The following is a 20,451-nucleotide window of genomic DNA, read 5'->3' on the forward strand; positions in this document are numbered from 1 at the left end:
TCTCCAGCCTTGTCCTCGTCAACACTCACACCTGTGTTAACGAGAGAATCACTGACATGATGTCAGCTGGTCCTTTTGTGGCAGGGCTGAAATGCAGTGGAAATGTTTTTGGGGATTCAGTTTATTTGCATGGCAAAGAGGGACTTTGCAATGAATTGCAATTCATCTGATCACTCTTCATAACATTCTGGAGTATATGCAAATTGGCATCATACAAACTGAGGCAGCAGACTTTGTGAAAATGTATATTTGTGTCATTCTCAAAACTTGTGGCCACGACTGTACACACAATACCCCATAATGACAAAGCGAAAACAGTTTTTTTGAATTTTTGCAAACGTAATATATATTAAAAAACATAATACCTTGTTTACGTACAGTTGAAGTCGAAGTTTACATACACCTTAGCAAAATACATTCAAACTCAGTATTTCACAATTCCTGACATTTAATCCTAGTAGAAATTCCCTGTTTTAGGTCAGTTAGGATCACCACTTTATTTTAAGAATGTGAAATGTCAGAATAATAGAAGAGAGAATGATTTATTTCAGCTTTTATTTCTTTCATAATATTCCCAGTGGGTCAGAAGTTTTCATACACTCAATGTCACGCCTTAGAGAGCCTTTTTATTTCTCTATTTGGTTAGGTTGGGCTGTGATTTGGGTGGGCATTCTAGTTTTTCTATTTCTTTGTTGGCCGGGTATGGTTCCCAATCAGAGGCAGCTGTCTATCGTTGTCTCTGATTTGGGGATCATACTTAGGCAGCCTTTTTTCCCCCTTTAGTTTGTGGGATCTTGTTTGTGTGTAGTTGCTTTCTGCTCTGCATGTAGCTTTACGTTCGTTTTGTATTTTTGTTGTTTTTTCGGTGTCATTTAATAAAAGAAAGATGTACGCCTACCACACTGCACCTTGGTCCAATCCATCTCTAAACGAACGTGACACTAAATTAGTATTTGATAGCATTGCCTTTAAACTTGGGTCAAATGTTTTGGGTAGCCTTCCACAAGCTTCCCACAATAAGTTGGGTGAATTTTGGCCCATTCCTCCTGACAGAGCTGGTGTAACTGAGTCAGGTTTGTAGGCCTCCTTGCTCGCACACGCTTTTTCAGTTGTCATTAAGACATTTTGCCACAACTTTGGAAGTATGCTTGGTGTCATTGTCCAGTTGACAGGCCCATTTGTGACCAATCTTTAACTTCCTGACTGATGTTGCTTCAATATATCCACATAATTTTCTTTCCTCATGATGCCATCTATTTTGTGAAGTGCACCAGACCCTCCTGCAGCAAAGCACCCCCACAACATGATGCTGCCACCCCTATGCTTCACGGTTGGGATGGTGTTCTTTGGCTTGCAAGCCTTCCCCTTTTTCCTCCAAACATAACAATTTTCATTATGGCCAAACAGTTATATTTTTGTTTCATCAGACCAGAGGACATTTCTCCAAAAAATATGATCTTTGTCCCCATGTGCAGTTGCAAACCGTAGTCTGGCTTTTTTATGGCGGTTTTGGAGCAGTGGCTTCTTCTTTGCTGAGCGGTCTTTCAGGTTATGTCGATATAGGACTCGTTTTACTGTGGATTTAGATATAGTTTCCTCCAGCATCTTCACAAGGTCCTTTGCTGTTGTTCTGGGATTAATTTGCACTTTTCGTACCAAAGTACGTTCATCTATAGGAGGCAGAACGCGTCTGCTTCCTGAGCGCTATGATGGCTGCGTGGTCCCATGGTGTTTATACTTGCGTACTATTGCTTGTACAGATGAACGTGGTACCTTCAGGCATTTGGAAGTTGCTCCCAATGATGAACCAGACTTGTGGAGGTCTACAATTTTTTTTCTGAGGTCTTGGCTGATTTCTTTTGATTTTCCCATGATGTTAAGCAAAGAGGCACTGAGTTTGAAGGTAGGCCTTGAAATAGATCCACATGTATACATCCAATTTACTCAAAATATGTCTATTAGGCTATCAGAAGCTTATAAAGCCATGACATAATTTTCTGGAATTTTCCAAGCTGTTTAAAGGTACAGTCAACATAGTGTATGTAAACTTCTGACTCACTGGAATTGTGATACAGTGAATTATAAGTGAAATAATCTGTCTGTAAACAATTGTTGGAAAAAGGACTTGTGTCATGCACAAAGTAGATGTCCTAACCGACTTGCCAAAACGATAGTTTGCTAACAAGAAATTTGTGGAGTGGTTGAAAAACGAGTTTTAATGACTCCAATCTAAGTGTATTGAACTCTATGGACTTTATGCCAAGCGTCACGTCTGGAGGAAACCTGGCACCATCCCTACGGTGAAGCATGGTGGTGGCAGCATCATGCTGTGGGGATGTTTTTCAGCGGCACTGGGGAGACTAGTCAGGAATGAGGGAAAGATGAACGGAGCAAAGTACAGTGAGATCCTAGATGAAAATCTGCTCCCGAGCGCTCAGGACCTCAGACTGGGGCGAAGGTTCACCTTCCAACAGGACAACTACCCTAAGCACACAGCCAAGACAACACAGGAGTCTCTTCGGGACAAGTCTCTGAATATTCTTGAGTGGCACAGTGTTAAAGGAATTTAATTCCTATATGTTTATCAACCAATTCAATTAAAACACTCTGCCCATACATAAGAATTTGTAAGATACTTATCAGCATTAAATGGACAGAAACCAGTCTCAAAATCAATGAATCAATAGCGTTTATTCTCGAGAGTACTGATCATAGTACAATTTACATCAGGTTATATAATAATAATAATGACGTCATAGGTTTTAAAATGTCCTTCCTCCTTTCGGATACAATGGCAATACAGTTCACAGCCTCATTACGTTGTCTGCCACCTGTTAAACAATCTACAACCGGCCCAAGGCCTCTCCCCTCCCTGGGTAGAGACAGAATGTCCTGTAAGGAACACATCATTCCAGCCTGTCTGAAGGTAACTCCATTCTTTCTAACAAGGAACACATTATAGTCAGCATTATGATTATAATAAGATTCATTCATCCATACAGAAATATAGCAGTATTTTGTTTAGTTATAATTTTAAGTCAAATGTATAAATATTTTAGTCATTATTCATAAAAATCCCGTAACACACAGTCAAAGCCCAGACGTGAACCCGATCGAACATCTCTGGAGAGACCTGAAAATAGCTGTGCAGTGATGCTCCCCATCCAACCTGACAGCTTGAGAGGATCTGCAGAGAAGAATGGGAGAAACTCCCCAAATACAGGTGTGCCAAGCTTGTAGCGTCATACCCAAGAAGACTCGAGGCTGTAATCACTGCTAAAGGTGCTTCAACAAAGTACTGAGTAAAGGGTCTGAATACTTAAATAAATGTGATATCAATTTTTTTTTTTTTTGTTGCAAAAATGGCTAAAAACCTGCTTTACCTTTGTCATTATGGGCTATTGTGTGTAGATTGATGAGTGGAAAAAACAATTTAATCAATTTTAGAATAAGGCTGTAACGTAAACAAAATGTGGAAAAAGTCAAGGGGTCTGAATACTTTCTGAATGCACTGTATATGTCAAATTAAATTTGTATTGGTGTATTATTTTACTTCTACCAAATGTCTTTATGAAGGCTTTTGCACAAAATACAGAAGGTGGAGTTTACCCTCCACTACACCACTGGTTATAACACAATAACAACAAGACAACTACTATGAATTTCACTAAATCCCATGTCATGTCCATATCTCCATTCAGTAGATAGTGTATGCTCTGTCTCACTCATCTCTCCCACTTGACCCCATCAGCAGTCAGCAGAGACTCTTCTGGCTTTTAGAGACTCTTGTGTCTTTTTAGGCAGACTTCTTTCAGACTGAATATCCACGGGTTAACCATGGTAACAGTCTGATGTTTAGGCATGTAGAAAGCATATGCTCTGTTTCACTCATCTCTCCCACTTAACCCCAGCAGACAGAGGAAGGGGAACCAGACCTGCTCATCATCAAGGTGGAGGGAGAAGCAGATGACCAGGACTCTAGGATCAGCCACCCAGCCAGAACAGTGGAGGGCAGCAGAGAGCTAACCACCCAACTGACTGCAGCCACCACAGAGGACCCCGCCTTCCAGCCCAGTGGCCCCAGAGGCAACAACAACTACAACAACACTGCTATGGAGGTCAGTGGATCTGACGTCGTCCTCGGGTTTTCCCCGAAGGTGTTCCATTCCTCATCAGAACATGTGATAGTAATTGACTCTGTATCCAGTGGCCAGCAGGTAGATAGAGATTTTGAGTGGGGTCAGGTGGGTACAGCTACTACACAACAGGTCAATGGGACTGGAAATAAGCAGGGAGTGGGAGTGTTTAACAGAAACGCACCAACGATTCACCCTGTACGCCACGAATCGATGAGAGACAACACTATTCAATTGGTTTCACCCGGATTCCGTCCCACAGAGATAAATACAAGCACCCGTCTTGATGCAGGAAATACAGTTGAGGCCAACAAAGCTAGTTTGCGCTCATTGGCAAGCCTCCATAGACACTCTGAAATACCAGGAAGAGGAGCTCAACAACCAGCTCATACCTCACTTCCTGTCGGCCATTTTAGACCAAGCACCGCAACTTCCTGTCACTCAAGTAATCTTGCTACTCACATTAGACCTGGCACCGTAGAACGACCGTACGGTTGCCCGAGCTGCCATAAGAAGTTTGTTCACGAGAGCGACTTGCGGCAGCACGTCGTCGTCCACACCAGAAAGCGGGTGTTCGCCTGCACCTTGTGTGAGAAGAGCTTTGTGTCCCCCAGCAAGCTCCAAGTTCACCAGAACGTTCACACCGGGGAGAAGCCCTTCAGTTGTGCACAGTGCGGGCGCAGGTTCTCCCAATCCAGCAATCTGAATAGACATCAGAAGCTTCATCATTGAAAACTGACACAGAAGCAAAAGGTTCCTATTGTTGGGTTCTGAGAATATGAAATATACTTATTCTTGTCACTGAGGGAGAGAGGGTAATGTATAACGTTTACATTATGTCAGGATATGCTATTGTTAGCCATCAGGGATCCTATGGGAGGGATCCTCTGGGAGGAGAAGAGACAGTCTGGTACCAGTCTGGTCTTCCTGTCGAACCATAACAGATGTAAGAGAGAAGGAGGAATGCATCTAAATTGGAGTATATATACTTGTGTTGGTGGAAACATGTTTTGTCTAATGCAGCTGTATTGATCCTCTGGGAGAATAAACTTGGTTAAGCTTTCATAGTGTCTGTTGAGTAGTTTACTCTGAGAATTAGAACCTAACACTATTGAAAAAAGCTGTTATAGCAATATCATGAGTTCAAACGCCATTGGTTCTAACGTAGTCGTATGTCTGCAGGATGTTTGCCCTGGTCTCATACGTCTACAATACAACGTGGTTCATATTTACATTATCTACAAAGACTGTTGCGTTTTCTTGGCTTCTTTAAGGCCAACAGCATCACTCACATTGACTGTTAAGGTTGATAATGGTTGTGTTCTTCTAATAATACTGCGTTCCTCACACTAAAGTTATAGCAGATACTGAAGTTGTACTGTGAGACTGAAAAACTGTTTGTTCTTTTGTACCAATTTCACCAATGGCTGTTGCTGTTGCTGTTTGTCAATTCCTAGAATTCCATCAATAAATAATATTTTTCAAAGAATTCCATGGTGCTTCTTGACCCTAAATACCCCTATTGATGTCACCTGAGACAGGCTGAATAAGTCGTTTTTAGCATTGAGACAATTGAGACATGGATTGTGTATGTGTGTCATCCAGAGAGTGAATTGGCACGACATAAACCGGACCCATCTGTTACTATCTGGCCGTCCGGCCGACTGGTCCTATCTGTCCATTCTGTACCTGAGTCCAGCTCATCAGGCCTGTGTCAGGAATAGAGCGAGCCAGAGGAGGGGGGAAAGTTGGGAAGGAGAGAGGGAGATGTTAAAGTAGACAGGGCTGACAGACTAACATCCCACTGGGCCCTGACTGACGTCTAGTTTTGATTAACATTTGGTTCAGTTGTCAATTAACATGAAATCAACAACAAAAAAGTCACCATGTCATTGGATTTAGGTAAAAAATTTGGTGAAAAAAAGACTAAATGCCCGTACGTTGATGACTTTTTGTCAGATGTGTGCGTAGTGGTAGCGAAGTCAGGTGCAGGAGAGCAGAGATTTGTGAACAGGCGCACACTTTATTTAGGCAAAAGTGCAAAACGCGCAAAACAGTCACAATAATTATGTTTAAAAGTAAACATCTTCGTGAAAAATAACACGGAAAAAACAAGCCAGTCTGGCGCGTCAAAAATGACACGTAACACAAACAATCTTACACAAAGACATGATGGGGAACAGAGGAATAAATACATGTAGATTGATTGGGGAATGAAAACCAGGTGTGCAGGGAACAAGACAAAACAAATGGATACATGACAAATGGAGCGGCGATAGCTAGAAAGCCGGTGACGTCGACCGCCGAACTCTGCCCGAGCAAGGAGAGGAGCCGACTTCGGCGGAAGTCGTGACACTTTTTGAAAATCCAACCAGTTTTCCACATTGATTCAATGTCATCACATTGATTTTTTGGGGTTGAAATGACGTGGAAACAAAGTTGATTCAACCAGTTTTTGCCCAGTGGGATGAAAGTCAACTGAATATATTTTTATCACTGACTTTTCACCAGTGATGTAATCACAAGCGGTAACATTTTACACTCTTGGTCCAGCCCAGCTCATCCCTGACCTATGTAAATGAAAGATTGAGAGAAAGAAAATGGACTTTCTAATAACAGACAAATTCAAATGTATTGAATTAGATATGATATGAACTCATCTGCAGAAAGGTTCACAATTCCATCGAAGGGGAATGTTCACACGAGTGTTGTTCCGCCATACCAACAATTTGGCTATCTTCCCCGTCACATCATGAAAGGTCATGTTGATGTTCTTTTGTCTCTTTCTCTCTGACTCTTCCTTTCTCCTCTGACCAGAAGGGACCAGTCGACCAGACAGATAGGACCGGTCGGCCGGACAGATATTGGACCGGTCGGCCGGACAGATATTGGACCGGTCGGCCGGACAGATATTGGACCGGTCGGCCGGACAGATATTGGACCGGTCGGCCGGACAGATATTGGAACGGTCGGCCGGACAGATATTGGACCGGTCGGCCGGACAGATATTGGACCGGTCGGCCGGACAGGTGGCGGTGGGGTTATGTTGTGAGCAGGCATAAGCTACAGACAACGAACACAATTGCATTTTAACGATGACAATTTCAATGCACAGAGATACCGTGACGAGATCCTAAGGCACATTGTCGTGCCATTCATCCGCCGCCATCACCTCATGTTTCAGCATGATAATGCACAGCCCCATGTCGCAGGGATCTGTACACAATTCCCGGAAGCTGAAAATGTTCTTCCATGGCCTGCATACTCACCATGTCACCCATTGAGCATGTTTGGGATGCTCGGGATCAACAGTGTGTTCCAGTTCCCGCCAATATCCAGCAGCACAGCCGTTGAAGCAGAGTGGGACAACATTCCACAGGCTACAATCAACAGCCTCATCTACTCTATGCAAAGGATATGTGTCGCGCTGCATGAGGCAAATGGTGGCCACACCAGATACTGAATGGTTTTCTGATCCACGCCTCTACCTTTTAAAAAAAAGTATCTGAACAACAGATGCATGTCTGTATTCCCAGTCATGTGAAATCCATAGATTAGGGCCTAATTTATGTATCTTAATTGACTGATTTCCTTATATGAACTGTAACTCAGTAAATTCTTTGAAATTGTTGCATGTTGCGTTTATATTTTTGTTCAGTCTAGAATGATCCTATATAGATTGACCCTAAATATTGACTCTAAATATACACTCACCGCCCAGTTTATTAGGTACACCACCCCGTTCAAGAAAATGGAACGCTCCTACAGACAGTGAGTCACGTGGCTGGGGCTTGCTATACAAAGCAGGCAGACAGGCATTGAGGCAATGTTACTGTTCGATTCAACGTTAGAATGGGCAAAAGGAGTGAACTAAGCGACTTTGAGCGTGGTATGATCGTCGATGCCAGGCACACCAGGTCCAGTATCTCAGAAATGTTCGACCTCCTGGGCTTTTCACACACGACAGTGTGTAGGGTTTCCCGAGGCTGGAGTGACAAACAAAAAACATCCAGTCAACAGCAGTCCTGTGGGTGAAAACAGCTCGTTGATAAGAGAGGTCGAAATAGAATGGCTAGAATAATGCAAGCTAACAGGCGGGCCACAAATAAACAAATAATGGTGTAGTACATCAGTGGTGTGCAGAACGGCATCTCGGAACGCACAACTCATCGGTCCTTGTCATGGATGGGCTATTGCTGCAGACAACCACATCGGGTTCTACTCCTATCAGTTAAAAACAAGAAGAAGCTGCTCCAGTGGGCACGCAATCAACAACAATTGAGGAGTGGAAAAAATTTGCCTGGTCCGATGAATCCCATTTCTGGTGCGTCATGCTAATGGCAGAGTCAGGATTTGGCGTAAGCAGCATGAGTCCATGGACCCATCCTGCTTGGTGTCAACAGTACAGGCTGGTGGCGGGGGTGTACCACCATCCAATCTGCAGAAACTGTGTGATGCCATCGCATCAACATGGACCAACATCCCTGTGGAACGTTTCAGACTTGTAGAATCAATTCCCCCGAATAATTCAGGTTGTTCTGAAGGAAAAGGGGGGTCCGACCCGATACTAGGTGGGTGTACCTGTCAAACAGGCATAATAAATTGACCCTAAATATATATTGACCTTTAATAGATTGACCCTAAATATATATTCTCACTTTACTTCCAAATTAAATCAGGAAGTTGGAAGGAAAGGATTTTTTCCTTTCAAAAGTACAGGAAATGAATGCAGTCCAATTTGACTTTCAAATGTTTTGAGGACAGAGAAGATTTACATTTTCTGTGTCAATGAGTTAAATCAGTAAATTAACAACTTAATTCAAGCCATTTGATCAATATTATAGCCTAGTAATAGCTGAGTTATATTAGACCTGCATTTGTTTTAGAGCTTTGTAGAGCTCATGTTTGTCAACTTAATTCCCTCCTTCTTTCAGGCCATACTACTGTCAAAGAGGGGGAATAGAGTCTGGACAGACAGAGAAGTGTCCCCCTGACACTCAAAACGCAGAGTAAGGGAGAACTGTAGGATCGAGGTCCAAGTTGCAAGTTGTCCATTGAAATCTGGCAACTTGGACCTCACCCTACAGTTCTCCCTCGCTCTGCGTTTTGAGTGTCAGGAGGACACTTTTCATCCCAAAGGATTACTCTCCAACAGGTTCCCCAAAGACATGGAAAACATTAACCATTAGTGGATTTTTTTTTTTTAAACTGACCTAAGATCAGCATCTAGGGACAACTTAACACTGCTCCACCTGTGACATAATGAAAGGCAGGGGTAGGAGTTTTTCCTCACCACGTGACCAGACTAGGGAACACGTCCTGGCCCTAGATTTAAGGGAAATGGCTCGGCTTCACACTAGTGGGGTTTTCATATGAAAACTAGGTCTATGTGTTTTTAACCGTTTGAATGGTTTCCACATTGAACGCTACCCTCTGTGTGTAGTGCTTGTGTTTTCAGTTCAGCTGGCTTGATGCTTGGTCCAGAGTGGACTGATAATGTATATTATTAAAGCTGAAGTTTTTAAACATCCTTATGAATGTGTATAGGTGAACAGTAATTAAAAAATGATTTCCATTTGCCTGTCAATAATATACTTTAGATTTGCTATCAGATTGATAGGCTGTAAAGATGTTGATGGAATTCATATATATTATGTATAGTAGGCTAGTCTGTCATACTGTTGTAATGTACTTTTTTTTTAAAGTCAATTAACTGTTTGTCGTTTATTTCTATTAGAAATAACAGAAATAGTTAAATGCTTTATTTTAGAAAAATCATGAAATATTGTTTACACCAGAAAACATGTTTATTACATAGCTACAACATTGTTGTTATTGTGGAGCACTCCTATACAGTAGGTGGCGGTGTCCAACTTTCAAGTCCAGCGTATGATTACATTACTGTGATGAGGAACAGGAACAATAATCTCACCAGCGAGCTACAAACAAAGCTAGCTAGCTATCCATGTTTAGTTTCTGATTATGATTGTATTTGTTTTAATAGCATGCTAGATAACTGTAGATACTCATAATATAGAAAACATAAAGACTGTTTTCATATTGAAAAGGATCCAAACGCTTCTGGAGGACAATGTCGGGTTCCGTGGTCGATTTCCAGGCGCAGATAGCCTCAATCATGGAGGTGCTAGCCAACGCGGCTGTAGCCGAAATCTGCAAAGTTGTTGACGATGGCTATGCGGTTGTACACCTGAAGATGTCCCAAAGCCACAAGGAGAACGAATTTCTCCGGAAGAAAATGAAATTGATGGAACTTCAGATCACCAGATTTCGAGCAGAGAGAACAAAGTTTTCAGATGGGTCCGTCCACAATCGCTTCCATGGAATACGCCTGCTAAACAGACACAACAATCGAGAGACGGTAACGACAGGTTTGTGATGATGATGAATTTGACAATGTGCACGTATCTTCAATTAAATTACAGATTACCGACCATTTCGAATCCCACCGTACCTTCTCCGCTATGCAATCTGGTTTCAGAGCTGGTCATGGGTGCACCTCAGCCACGCTCAAGGTGCTAAACGATATCATAACCGCCATCGATAATAGACATTACTGTGCAGCCGTATTCATCGACCTGGCCAAGGCTTTCGACTGTGTCAATCACCACATTCTTATTGGCAGACTCAACAGCCTTGGTTTCTCAAATGATTGCCTCGTCTGGTTCACCAACTACTTATCTGATAGAGTTTAGTGTGTCAAATCGGAGGGCCTGTTGTCCGGACCTCTGGCAGTCTCTATAGGGGTGCCACAGGGTTAAATTCTCGGGCGGACTCTCTTCTCTGTATACATCAATGATGTCGCTCTTGCTGCTGGTGATTCTCTGATCCACCTCTACACAGACGACACCATTCTGTATACATCTGGCCCTTCTTTGGACACTATTTACTAACCTCCAGACAAGCTTCAATGCCATACAACTCTCCTTCCGTGACCTCCAACTGCTCTTAAATGCAAGTAAAACTAAATGCATGGTCTTCAACCGATCGCTGCCCGCACCTGCCCGCCCGTCCAGCATCACTACTCTGGATGGTTCTGACTTAGAATATGTGGACAACTACAAATACCTATGTGTCTGGTTAGACTGTAAACTCTCCTTCCAGACTCACATTAAGCATCTCCAATCCAAAATTAAATCTAGAATTGGCTTCCTATTTCGCAACAAAGCATCCTTTACTCATGCTGCCAAACATACCCTCGTAAAACTGACCATCCTACCGATCCTCGACTTCGGCGACGTCATTTACAAGATAGCCTCCAACACTACTCAACAAATTGGATGCAGTCTATCACAGTGCCATCCGTTTTGTCACCAAAGCCCCATATACTACCCACCATTGCGACTTGTACGCTCTCGTTGGCTGGCCCTCGCTTCATACTCGTCGGCTAACCCACTGGCTCCAGGTCATCTACAAGTCTCTGCTAGGGAAAGCCCCGCCTTATCTCAGCTCACTGGTCACCATAGCAGCACCCACCTGTAGCACGCGCTCCAGCAGGTATATCTCACTGGTCACCCCCAAAACCAATTCTTCCTTTGGCCGCCTTCCAGTTCCCTGCTGCCAATGACTGGAACGAACTGCAAATATCACTGAAGCTGGAGGGTCATATCTCCCTCACTAGCTTTAAGCACCCGCTGTCAGAGCAGTTCACAGATCACTGCACCTGTACATAGCCCATCTGTAAATAGCTCATCCAACTACCTCATCCCCATACCTTATATATTTATTTTGCTCCTTTGCACACCAGTATCTCTACCTGCACATTCATCTTCTGCACATTCTACCATTCCAGTGTTTAATTGCTATATTGTAATTACTTCGCCACCATGGCCTATTTATATTGCCTTACCCCCCTTATCCGACCTCATTTGCACATGCTGTATATAGACTTTTTCTACTGTATTATTGATTGTATGTTTGTTTATTCCATGTGTAACTCTTTGTTGTTGTATGTGTCGAACTACTTTGCTTTATCTTGGCCAGGTCGCAGTTGCAAATGAGAATTTCTTCTCAACTAGCCTACCTGGTTAAATAAAGGTGAAATAAAACATGAATCTTCAATTTGACCCCATCCATCAATTGTGTTTTACAAAGTTCAAAGCAAGTATAAAACATCCATGATTTATGTACTGTCAATACAGTTTGGGCCTAGATGTATTATTGAGATCCACCTCAAGAGGCTGAAGAAATTTGGCTTGGCCCCAAAGACCTTCATAAACCTACAGATGCACCATTGAGAGCATCCTTTCGGACTGTATCACCACCTGGTACTGCTATTGCACCGTCTGCAACCGCAGGGCTCTCTAGAGGATGGTGCGGTTAGCCCAACGTATTTCCGGGGGCACCCTTGCCTGGCCTCCAGGACAGTTACAGCACCGGTGTCACAGAAAGGCCAAGAAGAATATCAAGGACCTCAGCCACCTGAGCCATGGCCTGTTCACTCGCTACTATCTAGAAGGTGGAGACATTACAGGTGCATCAAAGCAGGGAACGAGAGACTGAAAAACTGCTTTTATCTCCAGGCCATCAGACTGTCCCCACTAGACTGCCTCCGCCCAGTACCCTGCCCTGAACTTAGTCACTGTTACTAGCCCAGCTACCACCCGATACTCTACCCTGCACCTTAGTGACTGCTGCCCTAGTCATTGAACACTGGTCACTTTAATAATGTTTACATACTGTTTTACCCACTTCATATGTATGTAATGTATTCTAGTCATGGCTCATCCTATATAACTACTGCTGTACACACCTTTTCTATTAACATACTGTCTATTTATACCATCATATACATATATATTTATTCCGGACTCTAACATTGGTCGTTCTGATATTTCTTAATTCCTTTCTTTTTCTTTTTTGGATGTGTGTGTATTGTTTTGTATTGTTAGGTATTACAGCCCTGATGGCGCTAGGAACACAAGCATTTTGCTACACCTGCGATAACATCTGCAAAATATGTGTACGTGACATGACCAATAAAATTTGATTTGAGGATGTATCATGCTGACTTTGTACTGTCAACACAGCTAGGATCCTTCTAGCTCTACAGACATGCTAGGATCCTTCTAGCTCTATAGACACATAACATACATCATGAAGGTATTATGCTTGCTTGGTACTTTGTAAAACAACATTTATGGATGGGGTCAAATTGACCTCCCCCTTTATTTCCAGGACCTACTTGGCAAAGCAGAAACAGACTTTCCAACAGGAGTTTTGGGAACAGCAGCATACCAAGAGACAGACAGCCCATAGATGTGGACCAAGAGGATGTCTCTCCATCAAAGCATATGGCTGCTACAAGTGATGAGGTAAGTTCCAATTTTAACAGCCGATTTTAGACTGTCACAGACTTATATCTGTTTTAGTCTCGCACACCAGACACTTCCGCCTGAGGATGAGGTTATGTCTGTATAGATGTGTATGTCAACACATTATAACTAGTGATATTGTGATAAAAAAATAGGTGGGTAAACTCTTATTGCCGTACACAGTGAGTAAAGTAACACTCCCTAAACTTTCAATGCATTTTTACGCCAAAGGTTTGTAAAGGCATGTGTAAAATACAGAAGGTGGAGTTTACCCTCCACTACACCACTGGTTATAACACAATAACAACAAGACAACTACTATGAATTTCACTAAATCCCATGTCATGCCCATATATCCATTCAGTAGATAGTGGATGCTCTGTCTCACTCAGTCATCTCTCCCACTTAACCCCATCAGCAGTCAGCAGAGACAGAGGAAGGGCAACCAGACCTGCTGATCATCAAGGTGGAGGGAGAAGCAGATGACCAGGACTCTAGGATCAGTCACCCAGCCAGAACAGTGGAGGGCAGCAGAGAGCTAACCACCCAACTGGCTGCAGCCACCACAGAGGACCCCGCCTTCCAGTCCAGTGGTCCCAGAGGCAACAACTACAACAACACCGCTATGGAGGTCAGTGGATCTGACACCGTCCTCCTCCAATCAGAAACAGGGAATGTGAACCAGGGACCCCAGCAGCACACAGGATTTGAACACAGAGCAGAGAGACAGAGTCTGGACACTAAGTGTGACATGAACGGGGACCTCACTCTCCTAAGAGATTCTTTAAACCAGGTGTGGAGAGAGGTAGTAGTGACTGATGATGGCGCCTCTGCTGCTCACACTAAAGTTATGGACCTAGGGAGTGGCCCAGTGGGCCCAGAAACACAGACTAGCTCTGCCACAGAAATGAGGTGGGGTCAGGTGGGTACAGCTACTACACCACAGGTCAATGGAACTGGAAATAAGCAGGTAGTGGGAGTGTTTAACAGAAACGCACCAATGATTCGCCATGACATGACGCAATTGGTTTCACCCGGCTTCCGGCCCTCAGAGATAAATACAGGCACCCATCTTGACACAGGAAATGCAGGTGAGGCCAACAAAGCTAGTTGGTGCTCGTTGGCAAGCCTACATAGACACTCTGAAATACCAGGAAGAGGAGCTCAACAACCAGCTCATGCCTCACTCCCTGTCAGCCATTTTAGACCAAGCACCACAACTTCCTGTCATTTGAGTAATCTTGCCACAGATGTTAGACCTGGCACCGTAGAACGACAGTACGGTTTCCTGAGCTGCAATAAGAAGTTTGTCCACGAGAGTGACTTGCAGCAGCACGCTGTCATCCACACCAGAAAGCGGGGGTTTGCCTGCAACATCTGTGAGAAGAGCTTTGAGGGCGCCAGCCATCTCCAAATGCACCTAAACGTCCACACTGGCGAGAAGCCCTTCAGTTGTGCACATTGCGGACGCAGGTTCTCCCACACCAGCAATCTGAAAAGACATCAGAAGCTTCATCATTGATAACTGACACAGAACAAGAGATTCCTATTGAAAAAAGCTGTTATAGCAATATCATGAGTTCAAACGTCATTGGTTCTAACGTAGTCCTATGTCTGCAGGATGTTTGCCCTGGTCTCATACGTCTACAATACAACGTGGTTCATATTTACATTATCTACAAAGACTGTTACGTTTTCTTGGCTTCTTTAAGGCCAACAGCATCACTCACATTGACTGTTAAGGTTGATAATGGTTGTGTTCTTCTAATAATACTGCGTTCCTCACACTAAAGTTATAGCAGATACTGAAATTGTACTGTGAGACTGAAAAACTGTCTGTTCTTTTGTACCAATTTGACCAATGGCTGTTGCTGTTTGTTCATTAAATCCTATAATTCCATCAATAAATCATATTTTTCAAATAATTCCATGGTGCTTCTTGACTCTGAATATATATTCTCACATTGACCCTAAATATATTGTAAGGAAAGGACATTTTTCTTTCCAAATTACAGTGAATTATTGAGGTCCAGTTTTAGTTTCATGTTTTGAGAAGCTTTAGATGTTCTGTGTCCATGAGTTGAGTCAGTAAATTAACAACTTCATTCAAGCCATTTGATCAATATCATAGCCTAGTAATATCTGAGTTCTAATAGACCTGCATTTGTTTTAGAGCTTTGTAGAGCTCATGTCTGTCTACTTAATTCCTCCCTCCTCTTTTCAGGCCAAATCTACTGTGGAAGGGGAGAGAGACCTCCAGCCATGGAAGAAAGAAGAGTGTCTGAGGGAGATGCCAGGTAATGATAAATGGATTGTTGTAATGAAAAATGACATACTGATTGACAACCTCATTGTTTTTATTTGACTACATATGACCATCATGCTTTTGTTGTCTCTTCAGGCACTGATAGTGGCCACAGAATGACAGACCCAAACACACAGACCTCTCTAGACACGGACCAAACAGAGCTCACTGAGCAGCTCAGAACCAAACACAGCATAGTGACTGTCAACAGATCAGACACTGTTTTCAAGTCAGACCCGGAGCCTGAGAGCCTGAGCCAGGTGCTCCAACTCACAGGTCCAGGACCTGCTGCTAAACAGCAGCGCAGCCTAAACCCAGAGAGAACAACCGATATGCCTGTAAACTCCCGTAAGCGAAGAGTCAGTGATACAGCGAATGATCGGCCATCTTGTTCTAGTTATGCTGCCGAGACGGTCTCAGGAAGCCCCTCGCCTCTCACAAAGGTGAACCCTATTCCCCCACTTTCTCAGATGGTGCGGGGTGAACACGAGTATTCCCAGGTCGATTCAGAGGTCATGTCTGAGGTCATAGTTATCGACCCCCTTCCTGTTGACGATGGGGACGGCACGCCCTCGTTGTGGAGACAAGGTGACATCATGGAACACAGGCATCATCAAGGAGGACATAGTGAAGCAGATGCCATGCTTCTTGGAGGACATTCGAGTAACACTTATCATCATCATCCTCACCCAGGTGTCCAGCCAGCAGCGAGACAGAACTCACCTGACAATCACTTCTACACCATCTGCATGGACAGCGCTTTCAACAACCGCCTCGGCACCTTTCAGAACCCCGCAACCACCGCTCCATTGGCCGAGGGAACCGGGGAGCTGCAGTACCCCACCTGGGTGGATTTCGAGGGGAGCGCCCCCGACACCCACCTGGGTGACATGACTGGGACTCATCAGGACAGAGGGTCTAGGGAGGAGGGGGCGAGGTCCTACAGGTGCACCTTCTGCGGGAGGGAGTACCCTCACCTGTGCCAGCTCAAGATGCACCAGAGGGTCCACACGGGGGAGAAACCGTACGAGTGTGCCCTGTGTGGGAAGCAGTTCAGCCAGCTGTGCAGCCTGAAGCGGCACCAGAGAGTACACACAGGGGAGAAACCTTTCAGATGCGCTCAATGCGGGAAACAGTTCTCTCATTCCAGTAATTTAAAAGTGCATCAGAGCGTCCATACGGGTGAGAAACTGTTCCACTGCGCCCAGTGTGGGAAGAACTTCTCCTTTCTGAGCAATCTGATAAGACATCAGACAGTTCATGCACGGAAATTATAGGTTGTGTTGTGATTTGGGATTGTGTTTTCTCAATTGATTGTAAATTGTATGTGTGTGATTGCTTAAAGGTTGTTACCTGTTTATTTTTGTATTTTGTAAAAATTTTATAAAAAGAAGTGACACTAAACGTTTGACTGCAGATTGTTATATTAGTTCATGTTGGTTATTATTGTCTAAAATGTTCAACTTTTTATTGTATAAATTCCTACAGTATTTGTGACGCAAAGTGTTGAAAATAATCAGGCAAAACTAAGATTTTGTCACAATGAACATGCTTGTGTTAAATAAAGCAACATGGGAAATTTGAAAAAGGTAATGTCTTTTAGAATGAGAGTAATACATTTAGCTTTATCTCAGCAAAGACATCTCAAATAGTCTGGGTAGCCATTTGATTAGATGTTCAGCAGTCTTCTGGCTTTGGGATAGAAGCTGTTTAGAAGCCTCTTGGACCTAGACTTAGACCGCGTAGCAGAGAGAAAAGTCTATGACTAGCGTGGCTGGAGTCTTCGACATTTGTTAGAGCCTTCCTCAGGACACTGCCTGGTATAGAGGTCGTGGATGGCAGGAAGCTTTGCCCCAGTGATGTACTGGGCCGTACGCACTACCCTCTGTAGTGCCTTGCGGTCGGAGGCGGATCAGATGCCATACCAGGCAGTGATGCAACCCGTCAGGATGCTCTCGATGTAATACGGTTGCCTCCAAAATCCAGCCTATGGCTGAGTTACATCCAGCATCCGGCTCAGAGTTTCATTCAGCATCCATTAGGATGTAACTCTGAGCTGGATGTAACACACGTCCAAATAAGACTCCCACGATATGTCATGCCAAAATAAGTCCTTCCTGCTATACTGATTTCAAAATAAGAGTCCGTCAATTTGTCATGCTCAAATAAAAGTCCTGCGATTTCAAAATGTCACTTGAGCTGTCATTAAAATAAGTAATAATACATTGATTTATCATGACTAAAATACAATTCTGGCATTATCAGATTTCAAAATAAGTCTGTCAATTTCATGCCAATGTAACGGATGTGAAATGGCTAACTAGTTAGCGGTGGTGCGCGCTAATAGCCTTTCAACCCGGGTCGGGGCGAGGGGACGGACTAAAGTTATACTGTTACATTGGTGCCGTGACCCGGATCACTGGTTGCTGCGGAAAAGGAGGAGGTTGAAAGGGGGGTGAGTGTAACGGATGTGAAATGGCTAGCTAGTTAGCGGTGGTGCGCGCTAATAGCCTTTCAATCGGTGACGTCACTTGGCTCTGAGACCTTGAAGTAGTGGTTCCCCTTGCTCTGCAAGGGCCGCGGCCTTTGTGTAGCGATGGGTAACGATGTTTCGTGGGTGTCAGTTGTTGTGTGCAGAGGGTCCCTGGTTTGCGCCCAGGGCGAGGGGACGGACTAAGGTTATACTGTTACACCAAAATAAGTCCTTTAATTTCAATAGTAATATAGAACCCCAGGGGAGAATGTCATAACATTTGCTGTCAAGGCACAGATATATATTAGTCATACTGTTAACCCATCCCTTTGTTTGTTAGCCCAACTCATGTAAGGTTGCCTCTGAACAGAACCGACGCATCTACATCTCCATCTATGTCATATTGCTGACTCTACCTTTAAAAGTGTCATTGTCTGAAATAAATTAAAGTTATTCCAGTCAGCCTGTTTCCTGGGTAAAACAGCGTGAGCTCCCACCAGATCTTAGAAGCTATATTGTACTGCATTAATAGGCAGAGCTCCCCATGATCTTGTTTAAACCTGGCGTGGCATAGGTCATCAACACGCACGTACGCACACACTCTCTTTCTCTCTCTGAACAAAAATATAAACGCAACATGCAACAAATTCAAAGATTTTACTGAGTTACAGTTCAAGGAAATCAGCCAATATAAATTAATTAATTAGGTCCTAATCTATGGATTTCACATGACTGGGAGTACAGATATGCATCTGTTGGTCACAGATACCTTTAAAAAAAAAAGATAGGGGCGTGGATCAGAAAACCAGTTAGTGTCTGGTGTGACCACCATTTGCCTCATGCAGCTCGACATCTCCATCACATGGAGTTGATCAGGCTGTTGATCGTGGCCTGTGGAATGTTGTCCCACTCCTATGGCTATGCAAAGTTGCTGGATATTGGCAGGAACTGGAACACGCTGTCGTACAAGTTGATCCAGAGCATCCCAAACATGTTCAATGGGTGACATGTCTGGTGAGTATGCATGCCATGGAAGAACTGGGACATTTTCAGCTTCCAGGAATTGTGTACAGTCCTTGCGACATGGGGCCGTTCATTATGCTAAAACATGAGGTGATGGTAGCGGATGAATGACAAGACAATGGGCCTCAGGATCTCATCACGGCATCTCTTCGCATTCAAATTGCCATCGATAAAATGCAATTGTGTTCATTGTCTGTAGATTATGCCTGCCCTTACCATAACCCCACTGCCACCATGGGACACTCTGCCATCTGCCCGGTACAGTTGAAACCCGGGATTGATCCGTGAAAATCACACTTCTCCAGCGTGCCAGTGACCATAGTAGTTGAGCATTTGCCCCGCTGAAGTCGGTTTACAGCCGAACCAAAGGTGAGCATTTGCCCCGCTGAAGTCGGTTTACAGCCGAACTGCAATCAGGTGAATCCCCTGGTGAAGACGACGAGCACACAGATGAGCTTCCCTGAGACAGTTTGTGCAGAAGTTCTTCAGTTGTGCAAACACACAGTTTCATCAGCTGTTCGGGTGGCTGATCTCAGACGATCCTATGATCCTACTGGTGAAGAAGCCGGTGTGTGGAGGTCCTGGGCTGGCTTGGTTACACGTGGTCTGTGGTTGTGAGGCCGGTTGGATGAAGTGCCAAATTCTCTAATGACCTGGGCAGCTCTAGCAGGGCATTCATTTGACTAACTAAGTTGTTGGAAAGGTGGCATCCTATGACGGTGCTACGTTGAAAGTCACTGAGCTCTTCAGCTCTTTTTATTTAACCTTTATTTAACTAGGCAAGTCAGTACGGACCATTCTACTGCCAATGTTTATCTATGGAGATTGCATGGCTGTGTGCTCGATTTTATACACCTGTCAGCAACGGGTGTGGCCGAATCCACTAATTTGAAGAGGTGTCCACATACATTTTACTGCTAATGGTTGCAAATAGGCTATTGAGGTGGCTTACTATGCCCAATAGTAATGCACTAAATCACAGATTGGGGGCATCATTGCGCATGTTTTCACACATCATGAAACACATTGAGGGAACAAATGTCATCTACTTCCTGGATCATTTTTCAAAATAAAGGTTGGTTACACACATCTTATGTTACTTCCAACATTGCCACCTGCTGCTGTATCATATTGTAGCTGCTAAAAGGAATCAAATGTTTTAAAATAATGAATTAAATCAAA

General features: G+C 43.8%; 1 protein-coding gene across 5 annotated transcripts in view; it reads left to right on the forward strand.

The window, feature by feature from the left end:
• LOC139579290 (uncharacterized) overlaps nucleotides 1-17,361 on the forward strand; it is a 36,863-nt gene extending 19,502 nt beyond the window's left edge. For 3 of the 5 annotated variants that reach the window (XM_071407836.1, XM_071407841.1, XM_071407839.1), the window contains 4 exons: nucleotides 3,912-4,118; nucleotides 13,887-14,099; nucleotides 15,693-15,765; nucleotides 15,870-17,361. In XM_071407836.1, coding sequence (XP_071263937.1) covers nucleotides 3,912-4,118; nucleotides 13,887-14,099; nucleotides 15,693-15,765; nucleotides 15,870-17,050 — 1,674 coding nt within the window. In that variant the 3' untranslated portion in view covers nucleotides 17,051-17,361. The remainder of the gene's footprint in view (nucleotides 1-3,911; nucleotides 4,119-13,886; nucleotides 14,100-15,692; nucleotides 15,766-15,869) is intronic. The other 2 variants (XM_071407837.1, XM_071407840.1) reach the window with 2 other exon arrangements.
• The last annotated feature ends 3,090 nt before the right edge of the window (nucleotides 17,362-20,451 follow it).

Source organism: Salvelinus alpinus, chromosome 6 (assembly GCF_045679555.1).
Source record: "Salvelinus alpinus chromosome 6, SLU_Salpinus.1, whole genome shotgun sequence".
NCBI lineage: Eukaryota > Metazoa > Chordata > Actinopteri > Salmoniformes > Salmonidae > Salvelinus > Salvelinus alpinus.